Raw genomic sequence first — 27,681 nt, 5'->3', positions numbered from 1 at the left:
CATGCGTTTATATATCATTGCGTTGCTGAGACGTTTAGGAACATATTTTTCCATATGTGCTTAAGATGAAGCTTTTTAAAGTTCATAAAGAATTAAAAATATTTCATATTAACTTGTTCTTTTTTAAATTTGTGACTTGAGTGCATCTTTAGACTGGAGAAATAGTTTGTGAATTGCTTACATGGGGGTTGAATTCACCAATTTTTATCTTCCTGTCTGTTTTGGGGTAAAGTGGTGGCTTTAGGTCAATATTGAGAGACTTGCTGGAGATGTAAAGAATTTGAGAGACTGCTTTTTATGCTCCTAGGGATTTGAGTGGTTAGCGTTGCTCAAGCTGAACAGTTCTAAATGTAATTGAGCAGTTCATTTTTGTTAATTATCTAAACTTTGCCATCTGCTGGAGAGCCTTTTAGTGACATTATAATTTAGTCCAGTTGGAGCTCAATTAGAGTTTTCTGGCTAGCCTGTTATCATGTGTTCACCAAACAAAAACCCACACACCAGACCCTGGTCAGTTGTGTTGTTCAATTTCTAAATCAGCGTCTGGAAGGACTGTGGCAAGCTCCCTGTGTTATGCTGTGAGGTTGTTTTTTAAGTGCTGTGGATTTGTTTTTCTTGTATCAAACCAGGACATTTCCATGGCAATTGACACCTTGCAGCTTCCTGAGTGTTTGCATGAGTATAACACAAAAATTGTCGTGTCTTTTTGAATTCCTTTGTCCTCATTTATCCCAGCACGGTGATGGATGCAGGGAGGGGTGAGGGCCAATACGGGAAAAGACAGAAAAGCTGCCGCCTACGAGGAGACTGCTGCATGCGACTGCCTTACCTTATGTTCCCCTGTCGTCAGAAAACATCGCTCAAGGTGCACGCTGAGCAATTCAGAGTACAGACAGCTGTTTTGCGTGGGTATCCTGAACTGGCGTTCAGTTCTAAAGGTATGGGGTGGATGGCACATAGCAGGTACAGCTTTTTTGCTACACCTGGGCAAATGCGCAGTCATTGCACACCTCGTGTTGGAATTTGCTCGAAGCTGTACCTCTCACTGACCTGGTATGTGATAAACTGTTACTGAAGCTCTGCTACATCTTAAAGTTAGGTTAATTTAAGATTTTTTCTTTTCAAGTGTAATAGGACATATTGTATAGTAATGCAAAATGATCCCCCCACGCCTTGCAGGATTAAAATAGTACGAGAAAAATGCAGAGGCTTGAACTTGTTTGCTCTTTCTTCACATTCAAGGAGAAAAGTAAGTCCTTTAGAACCACAAAAGCGATATAGTGTAAGATTTCTGGCTTCAGGAAACAGTAAGGAAGTGGAAGCCATAGAAACTGGACTCTTACTAATGTAATCAAGGCACTAGAATATTACTTTGTGGATATTTATTTTTTAGTTCTAACTGCATTATATTTTTTGATGGGAGCTGCGGCTTTTGTGATCATACTTTTCCATTTGAAGGCCATAACAGCATGTACACAAAATTCTCTTGAACGTTAAGGACCTCTCCATACAAGCCTTAACTGTTTCCTTGATATATAGAAGTAAGAAAATTTCGGGCATTATGTCCACACAGTCTAACATTATTGTGGCATAACGATGAACTGAGTTTATGTGGAAAAATCCAGAGTGTGATGCAATATTTCTCTTGGTACTTGTCAGAGCAGTTGAAAAAACTTCTTTTTTTTTTTTTTTTTTAATTCTAAAACCTCTATTGGAACTTATGGAAGCCTTAGCTTTTACCCCTTCCATGGTTAGGAGCTTTCTTTCCTTACGACAAATTTTGTACTGGTAAGTGAGGAGTTGGATTGTTTTCATCTGGCATTTACATAAGACTGACAGACCCAGCTGAAGATCCAGCAGTAGTTGCACCTCCGGGAGTTTCAGACAATTTTCACTGTGCAGGTGCCCGTTCGCTCTATGTCTCAGCAGACACTGCCGCTGACTGCAGGTTCCCTGAGAAGCATCCCAGACTGTGTTCGTCATTCCACATGTGCTGTGGAGTTGATCTGTGCCATGTACCATGAGTCAAGAGAGCCAGAGTAAGAAATCAAGGTTACAACAAGGATTTGTCTGGAAATTTAAAGTACGCCTAGAAAGATTCTGTGAATAGCTCTTTGATTTAAACATTTTTTGAACTTGTTTGGGGGGAAAAAAACAAGGTCCCAGAACCTTATCAGCAGTACCAGTGTGGTTTGCTTTTTAATGTGTGTATGGGTGGTACAATACATGCACACACACACAATAATACTGTTAAGAATACAATTGAAGCCATTAAATCATCTTCCACTTGACTGTAGCCAATGTCAAACCCTGGATGTACTAAGGAGATTTTTTTAAGATTTCCATAACCCTTTGCTTACACGCTGTGATGCCTTAGTGACTATTGTGTTGCCTGCCATCTAATGGCACTGCTTCTGCACAAATGCAAAATCTACAAGAAGTTTTTTTCTTCCCCTCCTGTCTTTGACTAATATTTAAGTTAATATTTTTATCAATACATCTTTCAAGATTTTCCAGTTCAGTGATGAAGTGTTGACAGAGATCTCTAATTTACAGCCATAAATCCATACTATTTTAAACACAGCTTTTGTTAACTTTACCTTTTCTTTCTTTTTGAAAGTAGTCCCATTCAGCAGGGATTGTTAAGGTTTTCCTGGGTTCTGTCATCACCAGCAACAGCCACTTCTGTTTTGTTCCAGCCCGTGAACCACTTTGACATGGCACTGGTACTAACACACGCCCCAGCTGGGCATCTCTGTCACAGAATACAGAAATGATGTCCCTTGTGGGAAGATGTGAATTACCCCTGCCTTCTTCTGCACGAAGCTGGAGCACTGATTCAGAACCTTGCTGGTTTTTGGTTTGGTGTTCTGGTTTTTGGGGTTTTTTTTCCAACGTGTCTTAGATTTAGAGGAATAATTTTACCAACCAAGAAGTTTCGGTGTCTTGACTTTAGCAAATTCCCTAAAGATGAAGTTTTTTAGATCTTTTGACATCTGAATTCAAAAAAAGGTTTGAAATGTAGTTTTTCTTGTCCCTGTTGTCGCTGTTATCTGACTGGGTGAGGAGCTCAGGAAACTATTAAAGTGAGAAAATAATAGTTTTTCTCTCTTTGTTAGATGGTTATTTTCCCCAGAGGTTCCTTTCGTCGTTGTCACTCAGCAATTTGAAACTGGTAATAAAATCTCAGTGTATTGATTTGTCCTTCAGGATATTGTGAACAAACCTAAGTGTTCGCTTAGGAAAATGTTTGAAATAGAACACTGTAAACTTCTTGTTATCTGTGTCTGGGTCTCCTCTAATAGATATTATGTAAATATTTTCTCAGTGTAGTGTATTAATGTCTTCTATAGCATAGTTATGCCATCTGCAAGAAGTCTGACAATATCTAATCCTGTGTAGTTGTTTAAAAATAAAAACAAAACAAACAAAAAAACCCCAAACAATACAAAAAGAACGCAAACAATGGCTCTTGGTAAAGTCAAACCAACCAGATGTGCTTGCTGGCTTAGTGTATTGTACCCTCTACCTACTGCAGCCTTGCCGATATGAACCAATTCACAGTTTCCACCCTGCTGACAATTCCCACACTTTAGAGTTAAGGCATTGCCGAGGAAACAGCTTATTTTAGGCACCTCAGCTGCTGAAATCAAGACTCAGTTGCCTTAGCTAGTCAGTGGATGGAGTCCACCCTGCTGACAATTCCCACACTTTAGAGTTAAGGCATTGCCGAGGAAACAGCTTATTTTAGGCACCTCAGCTGCTGAAATTGAGTCAATGGATGGAGGCTGCCTTTTCTGGTGAGCCCTTCTAAGCTCTGAATTTATGTATGTGCTCTGAGGTGTCTTTTGGAGCAGTGGTATTCTTTTCAAAGCTAAAATAACTGTCTAGAATAGAATATCAGGATATTCCCTCTTCCTATTAAGCTACGTATCTGAATCCAGACGGCAATTGGGAGAGAGACTTTCTGGCATACTTCAGTTTTGTGGAGTTAAAAAATAATTGCTTGAAGAGCCTAATGCCAGATCAGTATTTTATTTCTCTTGCCTGAAACACTGTTGCAACTACCTCTTGCACTGTGCTAATAAAATAGGCTCAGAACTTCAGAGAAGTATTTCTGTGCCAAATGCCAACAAGTGTGTATTTCTTTTTTTACCCCGTGACTGCCACTTAGCAACATAATGTGCAGGAAGCATAAATGTTGTTCTTTCCCTTTCTGTCGCCCAAATGCAAGGGAGGGTTCAGGAAAAACACGTCATTCACAGTTGTTTTGTTTCCTGGAAATTTTTCCAGTATGACCAAAATAAAAAAACCAAAAACAATATAAATAAATTCTTTTTCCTTGCATTCAAATGATTTGATGATGCGTATAAATCACTCCTTGAAATCTCCATTGAAGTTGGCAGAACTCTGCGGATCATAAATAAAAGTTGTTAGAAGGCTGTCATGTGGGTTGGGTTAGGCTGTCTGATCCCTTATGCTGAACGCTAGGAGAATTTTATTCACAATAATTTCAGTTTCTGAAGAAGAACACACTCTGCTCTGTTTTTCTGGCTTAAAATTTAATTGTAGATCATGACTTGGAAGCTGCTAGTTTTTTCTGGTCTCTGCCAAACTGGGTTTTGATAGCTGGTTTTCATTAGGAAAGCACTGGTGATCTGCTTAAGTGTTCCTTAATTTCTTCCTATTGAAGTTACTGAATGAAAAAGTAAAAATCTTAACTAACATCACTGATCAGTAACCCAGCAATGGAAAAAAGAATAAATAGTGAAATATTTTTTTTCTGAAACGCTGGCACAAAGTATCTCTTGTTGCTGTCATCTCTGCTGTTACCTGATAACTAGTGAGTTTGCCTCTCATGAATTTCAGAATGTTTCGGATTAATTGAAGAAAGATATCTGGGCCCTTTGGGCTCAGTTTATTGATGTAGGGCCGTTTCTTTGTTAAATGCATTTTCCGAGGTAATTCTGGTAAGCACATTCCGCTCAGTGAAGGAATCGGGAATCTCAGGGTTGCACTCGCTGAGCTGGGTGAAGAGGGGTTTTCAGAGCAGAGAGAACTGTGTCCTTTGCCTATCGTCTAAAAGTAGTGCCAGTAGTGCATCAGAAGAGCCTAGTAGGTTGTAAAAGGAGATCTTCAGCCTGTTTTTCCTAACTCTGCTGATATGTAAAGAATTGTTTAGATGCCAGAAAAATGATGGTTTGGTTTAGCTGTGTTCTATGTTGGAAACAGGTTGAGAGAAAACTGACTATCAGAGTGAACTGAAAAAGTAATGGGAAATGTATTTTTTTAAAACTGGATTAATTTGATTAAATTTATCAGTTCTATTTTGATGTAGCCTCTGGGAGCTATGTTTCTACATGGTACACTGAGCAGATTGTGAAGAAGAGGCTGTCACAAAAAGTAAATTTTTAGGAGTCGGGGATCTTGGATTCTATTCTTGATTCTGTCACTGACTCACTGTGCAAGCCTCCTAAATTGCGTGAGTCACTTAGTGTCTGTGCCTCATTTACACTTCCTATAAAAGCATTACTGATATCATGGCCAGTGTTTGACAGTTCCCTTTGCATCTCTTTCCCCTGTGTCATGTTTGAGCCCCCAAAGTAATTTCTAGTCATGTACAGAATTGTATCCATGTGTGCTCTCTCCCGTTTGGGTCTGTAGATGTGACTTTCCCCACAAAAGAGGCTTAGTGAGAAACTGAATTGTTAATAATTATCATTAAATAACAAAGAATAAGATATTAAGAATGTAATTAATTTCATACCTTCATTCATCTACACCTAAATTCTTTACTATTTTTGATGCTTATATGCTATAAAATTTTTTTAAGGATCCTTTAAATTCAGTCACAACGATTTTCAGGCACTTCTAACCTGAGTAGCGTAGCTCTGTTACCATTCATTTCCCCAATTTTCCCATTTGTTACCTATCTGTTGCATCACGTTTAAGAACTACAAGTTCTTAAAGACTGAAGCGGAATTACTTTTTTTTTAAAGCATTTTTATAGCCTGCAGAAATCACAGATGGACAACACAATGACACCCAAGACTGCATAAATAAAAGTATATTTAACTAGAAAGGCTGTGCATGTGTTTGCGTGTGTTTTATGTGTAAAAAATAATTTTCTTTGAACAGGATTCAATTCTGAGTTTGCCTGCTTCACTTTTAACGTGGAGCAGAACTCCGTGTGGAAAAACTAATGTCCTTTTATTGGCCAGCGAGAATTCCCCTTGCTTAGCACTCTGCTGCTTTTCAGCTCTTCGCTGCCAGGTACTTCTCTTTAGGCAGCAGCAATATATGGAAATTAGTTCTGGGCATTAAGGAATAACGAACAGATGGTTTAGACAATGCTTTTAAAATTAGTATTGTTTTTTCTTTAAAAGTAGTTTTGAACTCTGCCTAAGTTTCCCAACTTATTTTACTAATTATTTCCACTTACCCTTCCTTAATTCTAAGTTTAACAGAAAAATTGTGGAGTTAATATTCTTTTAAACCTAGTATGTAATATGCCAGATGTTGTTCCATAAGAATCCTTGTGTCTCGGTAACAGGAGAATTAAAAGGAGAAAATGGCATTCTAATACTATAAAAAATGCTTCAATTAAATAAACAGACCGGAGTCTCCTCCACTAATCGAGAATGCTGACGCAATTGTACAGTGACTTTTCATTCTGAACAGCTCAGACCAGTAACAGGCTTCTGAGGAGAACAAGAACACGTTAACCTGTCTGTCTTTTACGCTTGCTTTGCATTGGTCACCAAGAGGCGTGCTAACATCACCAGGGAGGCAGACGTCTGAATTTACTTACAGACATCAGAGTGCATGAAGTGTACGATAAGTGCCAAACTCCTGCCTCCAGAAGGTGATGTTCTTTCTTCCCAGAACGGGAACAATAAAAGTAAAAGCTCATGCAGGCTGTTTTTATCCTTGCAAAGTTTTGAGATCTGACATTCCTGAGGGGGATGCCAGGCTGTTGGCCGGTGAGAGCTTACGTCTTGTACGATGTGGAGAGCTGCCCATGAGGAACTCGCCAGGGTCCCGTCCGCGTGTTTCACTGACGCTATCAGAACACGCTGGAGATGGTGATCTAATCGCTGCCCACAAAGTCTGGGCTTAAGGATAACGGCTGAACTCTGAAGGGAAGCATCTCTGATGACATATGGCTCCTGCTCACCAAGCATTAAAAATGCAAAAATGGAAACGGTTAATTTGTGAAGAGATATCCAAAGCTCATCTGCTCTTAGCTTTTCAAAAGGTATCTGGAATGGACTGTAGAGTCTCAACTGTGGTAGTAATAAAGACTGATTGAGAAGATGACTGATGCTCTTAACTAATATACAGCACTTGACAGGTGAATGTTTCCTAGTTTTAAAGTAACATATGATGCACCTAGGTCAAAGTCGTTAGGGCAGGGTTATGAAGTTTTAAGCTAGTTCTTCTAAAACTGGCACTTGTTATAATTCTTCGACTATTTGAGTTTCATGAATTTTGTGTTAGCTGGAGTATTTTGTGTAGCTAACCAGTACAAATAAATGCTTTCTTGTTGGAATCTCCCTTTGATATTTTTATTCCCATTCCTGACTGTTTATCAACACAATTTGCTCCAGGTAAATTTGGGGTTTACTTCTGTAACAACAGATACACAGCTACTTTGAAAGATGAAAATGACTTGTAATACGGGGTCTGGAGATGGGGAAAGTAGGAATAGAATAGCAGCAGCATTCTGTGTGGACCAGTCACAGGGGGGTCAGAGACTGTTACTCCAATCTCTGATCTTGCCCTGCCAGATCTCTCTCATCTTCAGCAGCACCAGTGCTAATACGGGACATGTGCACAGATCATACAGTCATGGAGGTGTTGAGGAGCAATTTTTCAGCAGGCTGTACAGATAAAACAGCACATGGCACTTCTGGAGGACCTAGGTACAGCTGAAATGGCACTAGCACCTGATAAACAATATGTTCGTTATCATGAGGCAGTTCCATGGAAGCAAGGTATTAGTGCCAGCGTCGTGCTATTGAATCGCGGGATGAGCCGGCTCCGCGCGCTGGGGTGTGCGGTGTTTGCTGCATGTGCCGCAGGCTTTGGTGCCTTTGTGCCGTTCTGCTTCCACGGCGTTCACGCGAAGGTTTCACATCTCAGCTTTTCATCAATATTCAAATTTGTCATGATTCACCCGTCCTGTTTCAAATTGCTGTCTCGGCATTTGAGCAGGCTGGCTGAGCTGTGGCTCAGGCGAGCGGTGTGTGGTGGTTGTTTCTGTACAAGTTAAAGTGTGTTCAACTAAGGACGGGTTCTCATCTGCTAGTACCAGTGCAGCGGATGCTCAGTGAGTGGGAATTTACCTGAGATGAGGTTTTTGACAGTTGTAAGTTCTTACGATATGCGAAACGTTTTGCATGGTAAGATTGTTGCATAAATTATGAAAAACAGGTTGAAACAAGGACTGGCAATACCCAAGCGTACAGTTGTTTCCCAAGATAACTGCGTTTGTTAATGGCATGACACTTGTCTCGCTGGGTGCTTTCCAGCAGTCATTCAGATAGATCGGTTAGGGGATGGAGGCACAGCATACCTCAGCGGAATGAGACATTTGCATGTAAACAAACTTGTAGTAGCAATGGATTTTAAGAACATAATTTTTCAGTTTTTAGTGAAAGGTGGGGTGAAATAATAAAAGGGTGTATGCATGTGCTTATTAAATAAACCTGTGAAGAGCTTTTAAGTGCAGAGATACCATCTCTGGCTCAAAATACGTAAGCTATAAACAGCTGGATTCCTGGAGAGTATTCCAGAAAGGTACCTCTGGATATTCACCGTGTTCGTACATTCATTTATTTTGCTGTTGGTTATTACTTAATACTAAGCTAGATGGACTTCTGGTTTGAGCTGTCCCTGTGTTCAGGGTATCCTCCTGTTATGCGTGTACATATATATATATATATATTTATATTTCCCCCCTATGTGGAGGGGTACGAAGGCTGAATTAGCTGTTCCTATTTTCGTTGATCTCTGATATTGCTGCGAAACTCCAGGAAACGGAGGATGGTAACTTCGCCTGGTTCCCAGCAGTTACAAAGCTGGCTCTGCAAATCCCATCAACAAAATCTGGGAGAATACCATCTTTTGTTACATCTTCGTTGGAAGACATTCGTTAAATATCACAGGCATTGTTCCTTAAATCTCCCTAGTGTTCCCAGTTCTTCGCACGTCCATGTAGGCCTGTCAATACTACGTAAATATCAAAAGATTTGTCTTTGCTAGTTACTTACTGTCCCTACATCATCTCTCACACCTGTGGCAACTTTACCTGGGGTTGCCTAGAATTACTCCTAAATATTGGATAGCATAGGCCCACTTAATTATATAGTGAATTTGCCTTCATAATGAAAATCTAAATTTCTGACCTCTTCTGGAATGTAAAAACACCAAAGCTTGGAGAAGGGCTTCCAGTCTAATTCCAGTACTGTGTTCTTTTTTGGAATTGTAGCATATCTGGGGAAAAAAGCCTGCCTTCCCTCCACCCCGGAAAAATAAAGGTTCTATTTTAACTCTTCCATACATTGTACTAATTCATTATGGGAAGGGATTTCTGGTTGTACAGATGATGATTTCCTTTAGTTAGACTTTACTTTTTTGCTTATGTGTCCTTATTTGGTGTGCTTTGATAAAGTCATGCTGCTCCTTGTATAAAAGGGTGCGATCTGTCGCAGAGATTCAGCCAAATTCTAAACATCATGGCTGTAAGTGTATCAGCTCATGGCAACCACTGGCGGGATGCCCAGTAAAACAAATAAGAATAATCTGATTGTTAGATGAAACAATGAGACACATGAGGAACTTGGTAGTACTTCAGTAAGTCTCTTTAGCTTAAATTCTCTTTTCCTCATCAAAAAGCTCAGTCAGCAGATCAGTGGTTTTGTTGAGATGAGCATGTTTGTGTTCATACATGTCATATTTTGAATCTTAAGAGAATAAAAAAATTGTATGATATATCATACTTTCCCTTTTCCAATTTGATTTAAGCAAACTTACAGAAGTAGGTTTTTACAAATGTTCTTGTGGTGCTGCTTACTGCCTGTTAATGGCTTTGTTTTTCAAAGCGAGCTGGAATGTGCACAGCCAGCTCCTCTCTGTATTGAATTTTATCCCATTATGTGTACATTTGTCTATAGAATGGTACATTAACCTGAAGATTAGCATAGCTGTTCGCAGGCTTCCCTGTTACTAATCATCACCTCTGCTTTGCAGAACATCTTCCAGTCCTGTAGGTCTGCAGGTCTGTAGAGCCCTTGGAAGTTTTTACCTTTTTATATTCTCCTTTGCTACTAAGCATGAATTTATTTTTTTTTTTAGAATATTCCGCTTGTTTGGATTTTTTTTTTTCACTGAATAATTAAGTTCTACAGTTCGATTACTGTACTGCGTGTTTGATTATTGCAGGCTATAGAATTTCCCCCTCTGCTTTATGCTGTATAATTTAATCCTTTTTGAAAGGGATTTAGCAAATTGCAGGTAGAAGAGCTATTGCTTTTGTGACTTTTTTCAAAAACTTTCTGCTGCTTCATTAATACGATTGTCATAGTAGCAAAATCAGCTCAGGAGGGAATGACCCTCGGAACACCATGACTGGCCAGCCAAGAACCGGAACAAATGTCTAAGGGAAAAGTCGGGAATGTTGGTCAGTGTGTTATGCTGGCAGCTGGATTATCAAACCGATCATCATTTCATCAGGATTTTTTTTGTCCTTTATATTTTTCAGTTGATTCATTAGATCCTTGAACTAAAAAAAAAAAAAAAAAAAATCCTTTGAAATTCTGTTTTGTCTTCAACAGTGCCCTTAAAGATAGTCGTTTCCCCCCAATGACGAGGGACGAGCTGCCACGGCTTTTCTGCTCAGTGTCTCTACTCACTAACTTTGAAGATGTATGTGACTACATGGACTGGGAGGTAAGGATGTCAGAGATCTTTTAAGAAAGTTACCTTGATACCATGAACATCTATAGCAGAAGTCACACCATTTAAATTGTCTGCTTCTCTTTAGTGTAGTTGTTGCTGTTTTGCACGCTATACACATTGATTTGTGCATAGATTCAAAAGATCCTTGTGGCAGAACTGTCATCACCTTAAAAGTCTGAGCCATGGGAGTGGAATAAAGCTGTGTTCTTGCCCGCTGACGCACTCAGAGTGGCCTCCAGAGCTACGTTTATGTCCAAGGCTCCACCAAGCCAGGTACTGTCTGAGTGACGGTGTCCTGAGACCTCCCACGCAGCAAAGCTGGCTCCAGAAACAGGGTAGGTGAGCCCATGGAGCCTGGAAAGAGGACGTTCCAGTGTGGAAGTTAATAGTTTGATGTATGCTTCTGGAAACAAGCACTGCAAAAAATTGCAGTGCCAAAGCAAGCTGCCTTATTTCACTTGTCGGAACGAGCCACTTATCTTTCCTAGAACTTGCTTTGCTTTCAGAGCAAGTGGCCTGCACAGACCCCACAAAGCCCTCACCCAGTGAGAACAAGGAAATCATTGCTCTTGTTTTCCTTTGCTGCTTCTGCATGGAGCTGAATCTATTTTCATTTTTAGGTTCTAGGAAAGCTGCATGCTTTCTCTTGGAACAATAGCATAAAAGAGGTTAAGAAGCAAATGCTGCTTTTAGAGTTATTTCTGGGAAGGTGTACTGAAGGAAGGGTTATTCTGTATTCTGCTTTTTCCCCAATTATTTGGTATTAGTCACTTGCAAAAAAAAAGTTACTGGACTCAAGATGAACTTCTCATCTCAGTCTGTATGGCTGTTGTGTTCTCTTTGAGTCCGTATTTGAGTGGACACCAAAACAAACTTGAAATTGTTATATATGGTAGCAGACATGTTATAATGCCAGAGACACCTCGCAAGTTACAGTAATAATGATGTAGCCCTACTAAATATTTAGGATTTGTTAAGAGCAAATGAGGCTTCCTATTGTATTCACACATAATGAATGTACATGGAATAGCAATGTCATTTGTTGTTAAATGGTAGCAGGCCCTACCTGAATGGTTGTACCCAGCAGTACCCTCAGCATTATGGATTTTACAGTAGCTGAAAAAAAATTTGTTTGCTGTGCAACTAATACTGACAAAGGCTGCTTACCTCCTGATATGTAATTCTGAATGAGATGAATATAAGTCTCCTTTGGGGTTTATCAGCATTTTCACCATAAACAGAATTATTCACTTTTTATGTAATGTCAGACCAAAAAATAAATCTTAGTGAACCTGTGTATGCATTTGCAACAAGGAGCTTTTTGCAGAGAAGTAGTTTGTCTTGTCACTGAGCCCTTAGAGTACTTTAGACAATGTTTTCACGTAGTCAAAACTGTAGTAACTTGTAATAGTAAACCAAGCTAAAAAACAAAATCAAAACTGGGAGAATTTTCAATTTAATTTTATTTACTATAATTTATTAAAAATCAGACTATGAATACACTCAGAAATAGCATTTAGCTCTTTCCATGTGGTAGTCTATAAATACTATTAGATGCTGTTCTGTTATCTCAGTAATGAACTTCTGAGATGAGCAAAATATTAATCCTTAAAGAGAAGCTGAAACCAAAACCTAAGTTCAAAAATCTGCTTTCCCTTGGAAAGACTGGTTTTAACTTTGTTCCTCGGGAGGCTTATGATCCATGACTTTAATACTTGTATGAAACAAAGGAGGCTTTTCCTTCCTGTGCCCTTTCTATATCTTGTTGCAGAATCCTTGAGACTTCAACAAGAGTTTGAACAAGCTTAATGCAGAAATAATTGTGATTGATTTTATGGATTCTCATTATTCTTCTTATTGGAAAGCCCTGACTTATGAGGGAAGAATGGAGGGGTCAAAATATAGTAGTCCTTGTGTTATCCATTTGCTTAGTTGCTTTCTCCTATTTCAATTAAGGTTTTTTAATTATAGGTTTTTAAAACCTTTAGCAAATTCTGAGGTATTCCAAGAAATGGTCACAAAGTAGTTTCATGATTTGGTTGGGGTTTTTTTCCTTTTTTCCTGTAAGTTAAATGTGTTCTCAAGTGATTGTATCGTCTATAGTTGTGGATGATCCAGAAGGTTTCTGTGCAAAAGGGGTGGAGCATGTATGAATATGAGAAAGATAACACTTGTCATTGTTAGTCCTTACAAGAATGATTAATCGCTGTTTGCGCTGCTGTCAGTGGGGCAGCGTGTCACCCGTGTTTCTGGTGGGGGAGCTGCAGTTATGCAATATTAATGGTAAAAAGACATTTCAGAGTGTCTGGAGTATGATGTAAAGAGAGATTCTGCATCTTCCATCTTGTATAATGCCAATTGCCAGATCATCCTAAAAAACATCAGCCTCTTTAGGACACCTTACTTCTGTAGGTATGCTACCGATGGTCTTCTGGGAGCCAGTTCAGCAGTTTGCTGACAGAGGTCACAACATTTCCAAATTGCCGATCCAGACAACTCTCAGTGCTCTGGTGGCTTAGAGACAAGATCATCTGAAGACATGGCTCGGGAGTGTCTCCTGTATCCTGAGGCAGAGTGATAGATCTTCTTTTCTCTGATTAATGAATTATCTTCCCAAACTAAATAAATTGTAAAAAGCAACGTGAAATCCTTTTGCAGCAGAAACTTGAACCAAGTAAAGGGGAGATAGGAGTGATCTGACTGCTATTAGCTCCCATGTGATTTTTCAAATTGCTGCCATTTTCGCCTTTTATAAAAGTAACTAGAAGAAAGTACCGATCTTTAAAGGACCGCTTCAATGCCATGGTTCATGAGGATGCTCCCTAAAATACAATTGAGCATTCTTACTTCCATGTGACTTTAGATGAATTGCGGTGCACTCTGGTGGAACAGATGTAGGGCTTTGAAATGAACACGGGGAGTGATGAGCTGTTTCTTCGTTTCTGCGAGACAGATCCCATGCGATATTGCTGTGGTCCAGTTGCTGCTGGGGTGGAGTTTCCCAGCCTTTCCATCTCAAAGAAATGGGCAACATGAGAAACTCTTAAGAAATGTTTCTTTTTTTCATAGTACTGCTCTTTAATTAAAGATATCAAAGGACTACTTGGGACGCTAAGTCATAACGACCAATTGTTTTTGAACACATTTGATATTGATGTCTGTCATTCCTTCCCGCATAAACTCAGCTTTATCTGTAGTTCCATTCTCCTTGAGCTCAGCTTTTTGATCTGTCCTTCTGCCAAGTCTTTTCTTTCCTGCACAAATTTGAAATCCTGCCTCAGCGTGCCTCCAGCTTTGCTGTTGATTCCCGACACAGGAATATTTGCATCGGGTGTTGCACTGGGAGCTGTCAGGAATGCAGAAGAGTTAGAAGAGATTGCGGTGAAGTATCGTGGCTTTGGGTCCTCTAGCAAGAACTTCTGTTTGGTTTGTGAAGCAGGTGAGTCTGCCATTTAAGCCTGCAGAAGGTGCTGGGCGTGGGTCGGGTCCCAGAAGTGGCGTATATAAGGTGTGATGGTGTCGTAGGTCTTGCAGTTCCAGCTGTGGTGCTATGGACTCTGCCTCCTTGAGAGGGTACAGCTGCAAGGTACGTCACCATGGCAAATGACTCACTGTATCCCCTGCGTGCTTTTTTTCCTAGAAATACAGAAAATCAAAGTACCTCTACTCATTCCCTATTTCATGTTGTAGCAAATGAACACCTTTTCAATTTATTTTCTCATTAATTTGATTAAGAAGCTGTGGGGTTTTTTGCTAGAAGGTAAAGCCTGTCTTGCTAATTCAGACCCTGTCCCTGTTTTTTAATTAAAACATCATAAAACATTATGATTGTATGTAATTATAAACTTTTTTTGAAAACATTATTGTAATTCCAACAGGGTAATAAATAACTGGAATTGACCAGCAGCTCTTCCTTAAATACCTTGAAAGAGATCTTTGCCCTGAAGTTGCTGTTCTTCAGTCCAGTACAATCTGCAGGACTGTACACGCTTCCTGTGTAGATACAGACAGCCTTTAGCCTGCCTGCGCTGGTTTAAATATTAGCTGAAGTGGTTGTAGCCTGTGACGGTGACTGAAAGGTGGCTTTTCATTGTTGACAAAGTTCGTACCTTTAAGAGTTGGGGAAGTTCTTTCCTTCCTGCAAGCGCAGGAGCACCAGCAACTTCTGCAGCTTGTATTCATTAAAACAGAGAAGTCTTGATCTCAATGTTTTATTCTCTTTGGACTATATTCAGTGATTCCATGTATGTAAATAAATGATTAATTTAAAAAAAGAATGCTTGCCATGAAGTGGAGAGTGTATCTCCTGAGTAGCCTTTGCCTCCGTTGTTAAATCAGAACGTAATATTTAAGCCCTGCTAAAGCTGATCAGAAAGCAGCAGCGTATTTTCTACAAACGTGAGGCTATAAAGCTGTAGAATTCAGCTAATAAAAAGTGGGGTCAGCTTCTAATAAGTAGCGATAGTTGCTTAATCCAAAGTGTTCCACCGCCAGACACATCTGTGTGCAGCTGTTTCCACTGTGCTGGTTGGGTAAATAACGGGGAGTGTTACTGGTGCCATCACAAGGAACGCTGTACAAGCTGTAGGGCAACTTTGTTATTTGAAAACGTTCATAGCTTGCCGCTGTTCGCAGATGAAGCTGACAACCCGTAAGTCAGCAGAAGGCTCGGCCATAGCCCAGAGCAGCCGGATCTGGTTCATCGTGGTTCCGTGAATGCTCGGACTGGTAGAACCCAGAGGCAGGCGAGGTTTGTCGCAGTTGGAGCGGTGTGCTGGCAGGAAGGGTTGTACATTGGGCCCTGGCTCTGCTCTGGAGAGGAGGAGAAGAGCAGATGGTGAAGTTGGGGAAAAGGGAGACATTGGTTTCTGACACCAACGAGGTGCTGCCAACCCCAGCTCTGGGGTATTCCACGTGGATACTTCGTAACAGATTCTTTGTTATCTGTGTTAATGCCTTTCTGAAAAAATGTTAGCAATTAATTAATCTTAAACTAATTAGTGATAATTACAGATTTCAGTGCAGTAGAGAGAACTGAACAGAATGATTATTTGATGATAATTTACTCCACAGTCGACTAGAAGCTTAAATTTCAGCAAGGGTTGATGTTTTAGATGCTTATCCCAATTCTGTGTTGGTAGTCCAAGAAGAATAATGTTATTTCTTCCTCCCGGTGTGGGTGGACAGTCAGTGCAAGAGGAACAGGTTTGGAACTTTGCGTCTGAACAGTCAAACATGAGAGCTGCTTGAACTTCAGTTTCAGGGTGGGTTTTGGAACAATTTTTTCTTAACCCAACTGAGAAATATACAGAGAGAAGTATTACGGGCAATAATCTATCCAGAGCCAGAAGCACTTGGCAAAACAATAAATGTGTGTGCGTGTTTTCCCCCATCCTGGCATGTATGTAAATAAATGATTCATTAAAAAAAATAATGTGTATAAATGAATATGAATGTGTACAAATACACAACAAAGACTGAAGTTCTTTTGAGGTCACTTCAGCAATAAAATAAAAAACGTAGTTTAATGCAATCCTTAGATTTAGTGAAAGGTCTGTGGCTTTTCAGTAATGTTGTCACTGGATCTAGCTGTAGGTAGCCTCTGGCCACTAATACAGTGGGCCAAAAAGTTTATATCCACAAGTATTGGATACATAATACACAGTATTTCATACCCTAAAACCCCTACAGAAATAGTTCTATTGGAGGAGATTGGTTTGTTGCCTTTTGAAGTCTCTCTCCTTGTCTCCCTTTCCTCTCCCCATAGCAGCAGGCTGAACAGGTCGCTGTCCGCTTGGGAGGCTGGAACCACGACTGTGGGGTCTTGCGACAGCTCACCATACCTGTAAATAGTCTTTGCCATAGCACATGGTGATGGATGGGACAGAAATTAACCTCTGTCTGCAGAAGGAGATTGTTGGGTGTTTTGTGAGCTGCACGGATGTTGTTATTCTACAAAAGCTTGCGTGTGGTCTGTGGGTGTTTGAGGAGCATGCCGTAGGCTTTGTGTAAAGTTCTGTGCTGAGCCCAGTAGGCAAACCAGTTCCAGTCCAGTTAGTGCCTTCCAAACCCGGACATACCCCTCACCTCCCATCTTAGAGAGGAATATTTTGGGACATTTCACAGGAGTTTTCATCAATGCAGGAATAAATCACGATAAATCACGATACCCTTTTAAACAGAAACCATTCATTTCCACATCCAGTGTTGGGAACTTTGGGTTTAAATGGAAATAACAGTTATGAGGGCATGAAGAGAAAAATGTCTGTCCACTAATGCTTTGTGTTTACGCCCAGAACTCAAAAGCAACTGAAAACTTTCTGGCAATGGAATAACTTTTACGGAATTCCTGATCCCAGGGCAGGTGCTCAGCAGAATTATTGTACCTTGAAAACAGGGGTGCTTAAACAATGCCCTGGAAAGGTGCCTAGTCTCATTTTCTTTTTTTAAAATTTTTTTCAGCAGGTCAACTTTATGTACTTTTGACTCCTTGGTATTAGTAATTCTGGTTTCCATACTGGCATTTCATCATCTTACTTAGTAGAGTGGAAATAGGAGTTTGAAGCTGAGTGCTTTGGAGTATCTCCTTTTCCTCGTCAAACATTAGCAGAAATTTTGAAGGCTCCAGGCTCAAGTTCGTGGCGTGACAAATCTTTCATTTTCACTTGTTATTTGAACAAAATTACTGCTCTTAATTGAAGCATCATTAGATTTGCCAGCTCTTCAGTTGCCTGCAGATTCTTTCTGGTGACCAGGGGATTTTGCTGCCAGTGTCAGAGGGAGACAGTAGAAAGGAGACAGAACGAGTTGTGTCTCAGCTGGCTTTCCTTCAGACCAGAAATGAAGCTCTGTGATGGGGAGCTGAGGATTGTGTTTGTGCTGCTGCTGACCTTCCAAGGCTGTAAGGTGATGAACACTTCACAAAAATGTTACATTCCCTTTAGTCCTGCCTCTTGAAACTCTTTGCAAAATGGTATTAACCACTGAGAGGTTCACATTTTGGGTTTTATCATGTAAGAAATCTCTTGTCTCTTTTTTTTCTTCGAATGTACTAATAAAGCTCCAATTTCTTGCAGGTGGGTGTACATGGCATTAGAATAGAATTCATCAATGAAAAAGGATCAAAACGCACCGCCACCTACCTACCGGAGGTTGCAAAGGAGCAAGGTCATTGTTGCACTTTATTTCCTATGATCTGGTGAAGAATTTAAACATACGTGTAAATCTAAAATGCAATAGTTGACCTTGCACTGATGTCAGATGATGGAGCAATACTTAACTGTAAGAAGACTCTTATATAAAATGCCAATTACATGCCTCTATCAATCCCCGTGTAGGAATTCAGTAAACTGTAGCTGTTTTTTTAAAAAAAAGTCATAAATGCAGCATCGCTGTAGGAAAATAAAAACAGAGGGGGGTGGTACAGGGCTGTCAGACGCCTTTGCAGTAGTTCAAATCTGCCAGTTTTCATATAGTTGTTACACTGCAATATTAGTGACATGCAAAAACTCTGTTAAGTGATGGGATGTCTGGTCGATTATCCTAACAGCTGTTAAATTTGCAATGATCATGTATTTTTTTAATTAGGTACTTTCTGCTGGTACTTAATTCCTTTTAAAACCACTGCCTTCCTGGGGGTTTTGATGGTTCAATATAAAATTAGTTTCAATATGAAAGTCCAAAATAATATTGTTGAAGTCCCTTTTAACAGTGGCACAGACTTAAGTTTGTAATTAAAAAAAACTAGAGGAGATTTTGTTGAATAGTAATCTTTTGGACCAAGCAGCTGACTGTGACTACTCAAGTTTTTTTTCTTCCAAGCTTGACCGTATGTCTCAATCTTTTACATTTTGCATTGCTGGTTTGTTGGTTTTTTTTTTTTTTCCCCGCCTTATATTTGAGTTGGTCACAGGAATAGGATTAAAACCTCTACTGAGGATCATCTTTAATTGATGAATCTGTTTCCAAAGAGTCATTTAAAAATTTAGAGGCTTTCCAAGACAATTATTTTGCTTTTGTAATCTAAGGTTGGCTAGTTAGAGAAGTAGATTTTTGGCGAGACCTTTGGTGATTGCTTACGCAAGCTTTTTAAATTCAGGAATTGGAGAAGGCGGCGTGTTTACATTTCCAAATAATTTTAGTAGACCATGCATTGCAATCTGACTCTTAAAAGTACCCAAAACTACCCATTTGTAATTTTTTTAATGTACCTTGTTTCGGTTTTTTTAATGCAACAATGTGACTAATCTAATTGCATCTTCTGGAAATAACATGTGTAACAGCTACTGTAAAATATTAGGCTTTTAAAAATCAATAAACAGAAGTTTTGAAAAGCATGAAGGTTTTACTGAGAGCAATAATGAACCTGTACTTTTAATCCGTCACCTTTTTTATTATCCAGACACCTACAGTATAATACAGTAGTTCTAAAATTAGAAATATTGCTGTGCAGTTAAGTGATATTTATGGAGAAGTCTAATCTCTGAAGTTCTCTGCACATGTTCAACTAATAATTCTTCTAAATTTTATTTTACACAGAAATTTAATTTTTCATACTGTCAAGCCATTTATAAGTCATTGTGATGCATGATCCTATCTGAACGTTTCAGAACGGTTTGATTTTGCATCTCACCCCTAGTCTGGGACACCTGGATATAGTGGGTCCACTTTTAAAATATTTCAGCGATGAGATAAAAATGTTTGTAGAGCAAACTTTGTATGTAAAGAAATCCTGTATGTCGTATTTCCTTCAACTGTTCTTAAAAGAATATTGTGTGTTCGGTACAGAACTTCAGCAGAGCATTTCCACTGCCAATAACACAACACACTGTGTTGGATTTTTGCAACGTCTGTTCTTATTGCTGTATTTCTCACTAATTATTACTCTTGTAAAATTCAACAGGATGGGACCACATTCAAACCATAGATTCCTTATTGAGGAAAGGAGGCTACAAAGCTCCGATCACTAATGAATTCAGGAAAACAATAAAGCTAACCAGGTATGCACCATGGGACACCGCGGCTAAGTCCTGGGTTTGTAATTCTGTGATGTGTTCCTTCCTGGTAAGTGTTTATTTCCAATGTTAATAGTCAATTTTTTTGTAGATATTGTAATGATTTCTTTCTTTTCACAACAGCAGAATGGACTTTTGGGAATATCTGTGCCCTGCATAGGGATTAGTGGCACTAAGCAAGAAGGAAAGGGCTGCTGTTAAGGATCAGGCTCCATATCTGTCAGGGTATCTCCCTATTTTGGTTCATAACTCTGAAAAATCTTAGCAGTGTATTAGCTCTTGCTTTTTTACCTTGGCTGTACGGGATCTCCAGGGGCTGTGAACAAGGATCACTTGCCACTGTCAGTCTGTATGTGAGCAGATGGTGCGCTCCGGGTCTGCCGCTGTGGAGCCGCAGCAGCCCCCCAGTCCCAGTCATCTGGCAGTGCTCAGAGAAAGCGTCGGGGCTTCTTTATCTCCTGTGAAGTGTGGGTTTCCCTTGGCAGGGAACAGTGGGTATGCAAACCAGGTAGTTGGTTTGACAGTCCCTGTACTAGTTAAACTGTGTCAGGGTACTCTCAGGAGCAAAGCCGTGAATTCAATATTTTATTTCATACTCTGTCACTCTCACACACTGGTGTGTTTTGATTTCGCTCATTGAATAAAATGTGTCCTTGGGAGCTTCTTAGTGGGTGGGAGCCACAATATTTTTGAATTAGCAGCAGATATTCTGCCCATAATATTGAAGTTATATGGTGAAGGGTAGAGGTGTAGAAGTCTATAAGAACGCCTCTAAAACGATATATTTGTATAAGCTTGCAGAATGAAATGACTGCTAAACTCTAGTTATCTGTTCCATGCTTGGAAGAATAAGAATTTTTAAAATCTTACATCATAAGGAAGTATTGGCTGTTCATCCTCTTCAGGGAGCCCACACTTGGCATCCTGTTAATACAAATAACGGTTCGAATCCTTTGTCCAAAACTGTTCTCCTTCCTATCTTTTATCAACTTCCAGGGACTCATAGAGTCAAAAGATTAGTTCTAAAAATGTTGTAAATGTTGCTCTTGTTTCTGTGTCCTGATTTCTTTGGAAAGTCATTCCTTCTTTGTGCAGCTAGGCATAAGCCAGATTTGACTTTTGTCCATAATTCAAACCCAATCCTTTCATCTCAGACATTTGAAAATACTTGGATCCTCCTGATTGTTTATGACTTTTATAGGACAAAGACCTGAGATTTTGTTTCTTTTCAGTTTCTATGTTTGTTATCTTCATCTACAGATCTTGCTATGCCTTAGTAGCAGTTTATGTTTAGACCAGGCAAAGCATTTCTTAGAAAAATAAATATTTTAGTATTAGACAAGTGACTTGTTCAGTGATCTTGTGGATGAAGAACAAAGACTTTGTCTCAATAACTGTTCAGAATTCTGGATTCTTGTAGAAACTGGTCACTGTGGAGCAGCTTTGACTGAGGAAAAGATGCTATTCTGAAGGTTAAATTAGGGAGGGTTTACAGAACCCAGCTAAATTTCCAAGTGCAGAACCCCAGTCTCTTTTTAATTTATTTCAGCGGAACACCTTGTTATCTTCTGTTCAAAAAAAAGAAATGGAGATAGCTGAGGGCAAGAGTAACAGTGTTATGGTCCTTAAATGCCAATTTCTGCACACCTCAAAAAATAAGGAATATATTTTTACAAGAAACAAAAATTCTATATAGCACACATTTTCTTCCAGCTACATGACTTTGTTTGGCCCCCAAAAACCACTACCAGACCCTCTGTGTTTAGTGTATTTAACTTCACAATGTCCAGACTGCTGGCAAAATCCCTGGCCTGGTAATGGAATAAACAAAGCTTAATTTTTAATGTTCATTAGAAATTTATTTTTTGGCTGTCTGTTCTACGTGTTTAAAAACTCTGCTTCTGCTGGCATATTATACGCAGTGGTATTAAAGCAGTAACCACTTCCCAGCATCAGCCAACCTTTTGTAGAGCCTCATTTTCATAACTTCTTGTCATACAGTAAAACATCTGTTGGAAGAGTGGAATAAGTGCTTTCAGCTTCCAGTCTCTGAATTGAAGTAAATGTCCTGCGTGTGAATAAAGCTTTAGGCTGGTCAGAACTAGTCTATTGCCAACTATCTTCAAGTTAATACCCAGTAGTTCTGGCCATGTTTTGAAGGAGAGACCTAAAAACCAGTGGAGCTGGAAAGAGGTGTACCAATTGTGGGGGTCTGGAATGTGTAAGGACAGTGGCTGCGTTTTCCCTTCCATCTGCTGAGAGGAGCAGAGGTGATTGGAGTCGGGCTGCCTTTGGCCTGCTTTGACCCACGTAAAACCAACTTCATTAACTGCCAAGCTGGTTTAGTTTCGTGCTGGCAGGGGATTTCATGCACAGCCCAGCTTACTCCTCGAGCGCAGGGGCCGCGTACATTCCCAGCAGTTCCAGACGAGCTGCAGTGAATCTCTCCGCAAGGACCAGCGGCCGTTTGTTCAGCGGGTACATCATGAACAAAACCTCCTCTATCGTCAGAGTGGGCACCTTGGGCGCTCCGAAACAAAAAGCTGGAAGTGCAAGGTGTTCTGCTCTGTTCCTCTGGCAGCGAGGCAGCCGTAGGAAGTGTGTTTGCCACCGTAATTGCTGCTGTTGGTACCTCCGCAGTAGCTCAAACTTTTGTGTTGGGTTGTGAGTGCAAGCGGTTGAGCCATCTGTTGGGTTTTTTTCAGACTTGGGAGAGAACAACCAGAGCAACTCCAGAAGAAAAATGTGACAGAGAGGAGAGGTGGCAATATTTTAAATTACTGTAGCTGAGTTCATGAGATCTCATCTGTCAGATCTCTTATGCAAGGTCTAAGTGAAATTTGTGGAAATGTGGAACAGTGTTGGTTTGGTGTAGATTTTAACGCTTCTACAGATAAGTGTAAATATGGCAATATGTTCCTTGTCACCAAACAATCCTGGTGCAAGTATATCCAAAATATTTGTTGTCAGGGCCTGGATTCTGCTTTTAGTTATGTACAGCTGTCTGGTTTTATCATGGGACCTCTCTCCATTATTTTTCAATGGTCTTGGGAGTCTGGAGAGGTTCCAGTCAACTGTATGCTGGCAAATGTCCCATTTTTCAAGAAGGGTAAGAAGGAAGACCCTGGTAACCGAGCCTGTCAGTCTCACTTCAGTGCCTGGTAAAATTATGGAGAAGTTCATTCTGGGAGTTACTGAAAAACACTTGAGAGACAATGCAGCCATTGACCATAGCCAGCATGGGTTCAGGAGGGGAAAGTCCTGCTTCACCACCTTAGGTCCTCCATCTGATTGACCAGGGGAAACCAGTAGATGTGGGGGTTTTTTATTTTAGCAAAGCTTTTGGTGCTGTTTCTAACAGTATCTTTCTGGACCCTATAAATTATAAATTATAAATTATTATCTGTATAAATGACCTGGATGCAGGAGTCAGATGTGCATTGCTTGCCGATGGTAGTAAACGAGGAGGAGCTGTGGACTCCCTTGAGGGTGGAGAGGCCTGATAGAGATCTGGGAAGACCAGAGAGCTGGGCAATCACCAGCTGTAGGAAATTTAACAAGAGCCAAGTGCAGGATCCTCCGCCTGGGGTGGGGTAATCCTGGTTTTACGTTCAAACTGGGGGATGAGAGGCTGGAGAGCAGCCCCGTGGAAAGAGCTGCTGATCTCCCCTCTCTGGTGACCAGCGACAGGACATGAGGAAGTGGAATGAAGCTGGATCAGAGGAAGTTCAGATTGGATGTTAGAGAAAGGTTCCTCACTGAGAGGGTGGTCAGCAACAGGAACAGACTCCCCAGGGCAGCGGTCACGGCTCCGAGCCTGTCGGAGCTCAAGGAGCGTCTGGATGATGCTCTCAGTCATATGGTTTAGTTTTAGGTAGTCCTGCGAGGAGCTGGGAGTTGGACTCGATGATCCTTATGGGTCCCTTCCAACTGAGATATTCTATGATTCTAGTCTAAAAAGAATGTAACTCCGTTTAATGTAGCTTGGATTATTTTAAAAGCAGAGTTTGGCAGACAGTTGATACTGATGGTTTAAAAACAGAGCAAAAATCTGTAGTGCTTGTTTATGGCTTTTCTCCTAGGTTTTATGTAGAGAGTTAGCTGAAGATAACGGGACATTCTCAACACATCTCATGAGTTTCTATTCCCTCTACTTCGAGCACCACAGCGGGCAACAGTTTTTAACAGTTCTGTTTGCTTAAAATATTTTTCATAAGCACTTATGTTGTGATTTGTCACATGATTCAAGAATGACCCTGACAACTGCGGCGGTTCCCTCCCTGGGAACCTGAAACTGAAGTCAGTCTTACTCCTGCCAACAACGGCGTTGTTACCGTTAACCCTACCGCTAGTGCAGTATTTGCACTGCTACTTACAGCTTCCTGGTAACAGTTCTTGAACTTGCTGCTTTCCTCTTTTCTAGGTACCGTAGTGAGAAGATGACGATGAGCTACACAGAGTACCTTGCCCATCGTCAGCATCATCACTTCCAAAATGGTATTGGGCACCCCCTTCCACCGTACAACCATTATTCCTGACACTGAGCCGCATGACCAGTCACTGGACCTCTCTGCAGACCTCTTCCCAGGAGACCCTGCCCCTTCTTGGTCTAGCTATCTCTATTACTGTACCATTTTATGATGATAGTTTCCGTTGCCATGTTGAGGCTTCTTAGTTGGTTAAAGCTCATCATGGCAACGGGAGGGAAAACCACATTACTACAAAGATCCCATCCTTTTTTTATTATTGAGTCACTGCAGATTTTTTTGCAGCATCTATAGCCCTTGGGTTTTTTATGAAATTTTAAATTTCTATTTCATTAACATTGAATTATATCAATCAAGGCTTTCTGTGACTGTGGATGGAAGGAAGAGTTTGAGGATTACAGTTCGGGATGCTTTGCTTAGTAAAAAGGCATTCATGGCTTTTGCATTGAGAGGTGTGACAGGGAATGAAACATATCAGATTCAGGTATTATACTAGACAATGAATTGCATTTTCATAATGTCCTTAATAACATTGTGTGTACAGCATCTCACCCCCACAGTGCAGATTCCATGTAGCTGTGCACATGATCATCAGATCTAGCACATCCAGCCAAAATGTCAAGGCTGACACGCAAAATGATTTTTTGGATGAAGGGAAGCAATTACACGTACAATGAGAGGTGATGTTAACACAGCAGCCGTTTCAGAATGAAGTGGTCTAACTGATAGGGCGCGACATAACCCAGCAGGCTACCGGCTACCCTTGTCTCCAGCCTGTGCTGGGAATTGAGGGCAATCCAGCCCTGTTGGGACCAGTCATAATAATGCATTTGTAATGAGACGATGCCTTTCTGATGATCTCAAATTAGGAGTGACATTGTTTTTGAAAGCAGGTTGGTGAGTAGCAGATGTCATATTAGGAAGAAAGTGGATTTAGATTTTAGTGCCTTTGACGATGACATAACTATAGACTTATATAGGAAATTCATAGAAAAACTATAGCAAATATGCCAGACACTCTAGCAAACTGCATTGAGTCTGCTCTGGCATCACATTTGGGGGGATTTTTTTAAAGTGAGACTTTTTTTTTATAGCAAACCTATTCTGGAAAAGGAAAAATCTCTGTTTTGTTCTTTCTTCTGCTTTTGAACTCATTGAGTTTTATCAAGTCATGAATAGTTAGATAAAGTTAACTTGTTGAAAAAAGTTGTGAAAGAGCACAGGACAAAGTATGCCATAATTTTACCTGTTTTCTTCTGTTACAGGAGTAGTACTTGAGAGCAATAAGTACTGTGTAATAATTCTGATACCCCTCCACACAGCAGAAGAAAGAAAACTGGTTGGAGCTTTTTCTTGCTGTAAAAATAGGATTTAGTAGAAGGTATGTGTGGTATATTTGCAAGCCCAGTATATGGTAGGAGCTAGCTCCTTGCTCATGTGCCTGCAGAACTCCCACTAATACCTGTAGTAGTTCAGTGAATATTTTAGGGGACAACACATGCCACCATCTATTATAGAAAAGACCTTCCTAATATGAGTGAGTAAACCACAGTAAGCTGAAATTATTTTGAATAATGAATGTCTGTAAATATCAATATATAAAATTCAAATACATAAAAGTAATTAAAATTCAGTTGTTAAAAAAATCAGACTAATTGTAAAAATGTTTCAATAAGGTTTCAAAACCAGATATGGATAAATTATGCTCATCCCTTACGTGAGGTTAGCTTTGCCACTTAACTTCTATGGAGGTTCTTGCAGAAGGTCTTTGGTATTCCTTCATCCACAGCATTTGATGTCCAAATATTAACGTTTTCAGTTGTGATGCCTTAACTTATAAGCAGAGGGCCTGAAATTTCAGGAGCCAAGAGATGCCAGCCAGAAGCTGCAAAAATTAATAGATGTTTATACAGAGGCTATTTTGGATGATACTGTTGTCTTGTTTCTACTTGGGGAACACTTTTAAATGGATTAATCTTCAAGTGGAAATTGTGAACAAGTGGCTACCTGATAGAGTTGTGTTGGTTTTTTTTTCTTCTTGCCCTTATAGGGAAACTGAGCACAAACTGAATCATTCTGCTGCAGAAAAAAAAAAAAAAAAAAAAGGTCATCCAACCCCATCTTTATCTGTCATCTCGTTACAGCATGCTCATGCTTCTGTATGAGCTCATTGTTAGAAGTTTTTTAAAAAGATCTATTATATATAAAATATATATGTATTGAAAGGTGCTAATCAACCTCAAGCAGGTCACGTGACTGGTCATGCGGATCTAAAATCATATCAGATTTTTAAAAAAATCTTCGATATATGCAGATGTTATACAGAATTTCTTACCAGTGTAATAATGATATACTGATGAATAAACAATCCTGCAGGTTTTTAAGGACAAGGTCAGCAATACTTCCCACCATGGCTTGGGGGGGAAAAGGATAGTTTTGTCTCCTTTTTTGTATACAGCATAATGCACAATGCATTTTTGTCTATCTCTTAGTAGCTGTTGCTTAAAAAATAGAGTTAAAAGGGTGTTATACAAACTGTAAAGGTGTGCTTTTGAAATGAGTTCATGCCAGACCCTTCTGGACCAGAATTTTGTATCACTGATTAAAAAACTGTTACAGAGTCTGTGGTCAATCAGATTGTATGATTTTTTTTTTCTTTTTTTTTTTTTTTAAGATTGGAATAATCAGTCTATCGACAGTGTTTCTAGGGCACCTACCTCCTCAGCATGCAAGTGCTGAAAATGCTATGGATTGTTTCTGTGTAATTGTGGGTTTATTTGTACAAAACGTGCAGTTCACTGTGACATGCACTGGGACAGAACAGGTCTGTTTGCTCAAAGCTGATCAACAGTTGCTTTCACCATTGTCATTCCCTCCTAGTTATGGTTAGTACCCTTCTAGATATATTCCTGGGTTTAGATACAATTTTTTCTAATTATTTTTTTTTATTTGGGGTACTTTATAAGAAGCTAAGGTACAACCAAGTAGCTTATTTCACTGTTTTTTATGTTGGAATGCTCATTTGTTATGAGCACTACTCAGTTTGCCTTATTCCATTAAAGAGATTGTTGGCATTTTGGTTTTTTTTAATTCTTTTGCTTCATGTTCCTAAAAACCCTGTTCTGTAAACTGAGTTAGACAACAAAACCGTAGACTTGACATGAAACTGTAACTTAAGTCATGCTTCGAGTGGCCTTCCTTCTGCCTGGACTGCTGGA

At 39.9% G+C, this 27,681-nt stretch overlaps 1 protein-coding gene across 1 annotated transcript; it reads left to right on the top strand.

Moving 5' to 3' along the window:
- Nucleotides 1-10,838: 10,838 nt before the first annotated feature.
- On the top strand, nt 10,839-24,514 carry LOC104468984 (AMME syndrome candidate gene 1 protein; the record flags this gene model as incomplete). Its single annotated transcript, XM_010083293.1, has 4 exons — nt 10,839-10,953; nt 18,039-18,129; nt 19,865-19,961; nt 24,400-24,514. Coding segments are annotated over 4 exons (418 nt in total), but the record flags the coding sequence as incomplete, so codon positions are not given.
- Nucleotides 24,515-27,681: the final 3,167 nt, after the last annotated feature.

Source organism: Pterocles gutturalis, unplaced genomic scaffold (assembly GCF_000699245.1).
Source record: "Pterocles gutturalis isolate BGI_N339 unplaced genomic scaffold, ASM69924v1 scaffold29490, whole genome shotgun sequence".
In the NCBI taxonomy this organism is placed as follows: domain Eukaryota; kingdom Metazoa; phylum Chordata; class Aves; order Pterocliformes; family Pteroclidae; genus Pterocles; species Pterocles gutturalis.
Note: the sequence above shows the minus strand (reverse complement) of the source record. Positions and strands in the feature narration are given on the sequence as shown.